The following is a 2,500-nucleotide window of genomic DNA, read 5'->3' on the forward strand; positions in this document are numbered from 1 at the left end:
CTAAAAGGCGAATGAAAATGTTTTTAAAAGATCATGTTTTAAAGTTGGACACATAGACATTGGAACTCGCTTGGTTCCTTCAACGAGAACCGTGGTCGCCTAACCGCACAAGGCTCTATTGTAGGGGTTGGGAGATAAATTACGTTCTTTGTTCGAGTTTATTTATCCTATTATTATAATGTTATCTTTTGTAAGTTTGTTAGCATTCAAAGGTGTGCCTCAATTTCTGTTCTCGAGCCTCTTGCCATCGCGCGGTCCTTTTTGCCTTCCCGTCTTCAAACAACTGATTGATAATCCCTCGAGAATCAGAGGAAAAAACTAATAGAGGAAAAAAAAAAAACGTATTTCATCCTTTCTTTAGAGGAATTAAGAATTCAGAATAAGTTGCACGAATTTTTTTTTTCTTTTCTTTTTTTTTCTTTTCCCTCTCCTTGACACCATAATAAATCACTGTCCGTTTCCCTCTCTCCGAAGATGACTGCGTCTTCGGCTACGACCTGGTGCCCGAGAACCACATTAAGCCACTCCTCCTGAAATCGGACAGCAGTGGCTTTCTTTACCCTGAAGAGGAAGGAGAAGACAGAATCATGGGCGTGCGGGCGGGGGCGTCTTTCACGGCCGCTTGCCCTGGGGAAAATAACAAGCTGTTTCTAAACGGACGACGGACAGCCACCATCACCTGCAGGGGGGGGCGATTCCTCTACGGCAGAAGGGTACGTGCTGCCGGGGGCGTCGTTTTGTTTTTTATTGTTATTATTATTTGTATTATTATTATTATTATCATCATCATCATCATCATCATCATCATCATCATCATCATCATCATCATCATCATCATCATCATCATCATCATCATCATCATCATCATCATCTTTATTATTCTATCCATTTACATTTTTCACCTATGCATGTATATATATATGTGTGTATATATGTATATATATACCAACTCTCTCTTCCTCCCTCCACCATTTCTTTCACCATTACTCTCCCTTTCCCTTTCCCTCTTTTATCCCTGCCTCTCACTCCTTCTCTCCCTCTCCCTTTTACTTTCCTTTTCCTTTTCCCTCCTTACCCCCCCCCCCCCTCTTTCTCTCCCTCGCCCTATCACTTTCCCTTTTCCTCCCTCCCGCCCCCTCCTTCTCTCCCTTTTACTTTCCCTTTCCCTTTCCTTCTCCCTCTTTCTCCCTTCCTCCCACTCTTTCTCTCCCTCTCCCTTTTACTTTCATTTTCCTTTTTACTCCCTCGCTCCCCCTTCCTTCCCCTCCTCCCTCCCTCACACCGTCTCTCTCGGTCTCTAACAAAATGTCACTCTTCACATTTCTTTCAACGTCGCAACATTATTTCAAGCTCCTTCGTCACTCTCGATCTCTGGCTCGTCCATATCCTTCCGGAGTTGTTTGGACAAGCAAGCCAGCGTCAGGAGACGTTTTGTATTTCTGGGAATTTTCCATTGCTGTCGCGTTTTGAGTGCGCGCGCGCGCGCGCGTGTGTGTGTGTGTGTGTGTGTGTGTGTGTGTGTGTGTGTGTGTGTGTGTTCGCGTGTTCGTGTGTGTGGTCGTGTGTATCTTATATCTGCATTGCACTTGCATCAAAATGCCCTCCACATACGGAACAAACGCCCCAGTCATGACCTACACCTTACCTTCGCTCAGATCGGCCTCCACAACATCCCCCTAACCCCAAACCCTTCACAACGCACAGGCCTTGAGCTGGGATAACTTAGGATGCGCCGAGAAGCCTTGTCCTAGCATCAGAGAGGCGGGGTCCTGCGGGCTAGGAGGCACCACCACCGTCATCGGCTGGGACCTTAAAAGGGGTGTGTTCGTGCCCGAAATTGAACTCTGCTTCAACAAGAAACTCGAGACGACACTCTACTCGCACCATGTTGTCCCCGGCAGGTAAGACTATGAGGAGTATGTTGCGGTTGTGGTTTAGCCGATGGTCATGTGGCTGGTGGTTAGGAGGAGGAGGAGGAGGATGGCGGTGAATATAGTTACGTTGGTGAAAGGGATAGGAACCGCAAATAGAATATAGTGATAACAATAACTGATATTAAAGAAATGAAATATGATTTTAGTAACAGAGGAAAACAATTAATATGAAAAAATGAGTATACAGTTACGATGATGGGACTGCTTATAACATACAAAATAATGTGATGATAACAACAAAGAGTTATAAACGACCTTAGTAAAGGAAACGACCCTAATAAAGGAAACAATCTCACAACAACAACACACCAAACACAGTAACAAAACAGATCCCAACAACAACAGCAAACGAATAAGAAACGAACCTCCGCAGACACATCGGCCAGAAGACGATCGAGCCCGGCCGCCCTTCCTTCAAGAAAGCCGACATGTTCTCCGGCAGCATCCAGAACTCGTACCGCATCAGGAGGCAAAAGGACCTCGTCCAGACGCTGCTGGGTGACCCCTCTCTCCTCACCGGCAAGGGTCAGCATTACCTGGCCCGAGGTCACCTCACGCCGGACTCC

General features: G+C 46.2%; 1 protein-coding gene across 1 annotated transcript in view; it reads left to right on the forward strand.

The window, feature by feature from the left end:
• LOC125046217 overlaps positions 1 to 2,500 on the forward strand; it is a 6,390-nt gene that overhangs the window by 2,297 nt on the left and 1,593 nt on the right. Inside the window, exons 3-5 of the mRNA XM_047643939.1 lie at positions 475 to 713; positions 1,705 to 1,901; positions 2,308 to 2,500. The exon at positions 2,308 to 2,500 is cut by the window's right edge and continues 90 nt beyond it. Coding sequence (XP_047499895.1) covers positions 475 to 713; positions 1,705 to 1,901; positions 2,308 to 2,500 — 629 coding nt within the window. The remainder of the gene's footprint in view (positions 1 to 474; positions 714 to 1,704; positions 1,902 to 2,307) is intronic.

The sequence above is a fragment of the Penaeus chinensis genome, chromosome 38 (assembly GCF_019202785.1).
Source record: "Penaeus chinensis breed Huanghai No. 1 chromosome 38, ASM1920278v2, whole genome shotgun sequence".
Lineage (NCBI taxonomy): Eukaryota > Metazoa > Arthropoda > Malacostraca > Decapoda > Penaeidae > Penaeus > Penaeus chinensis.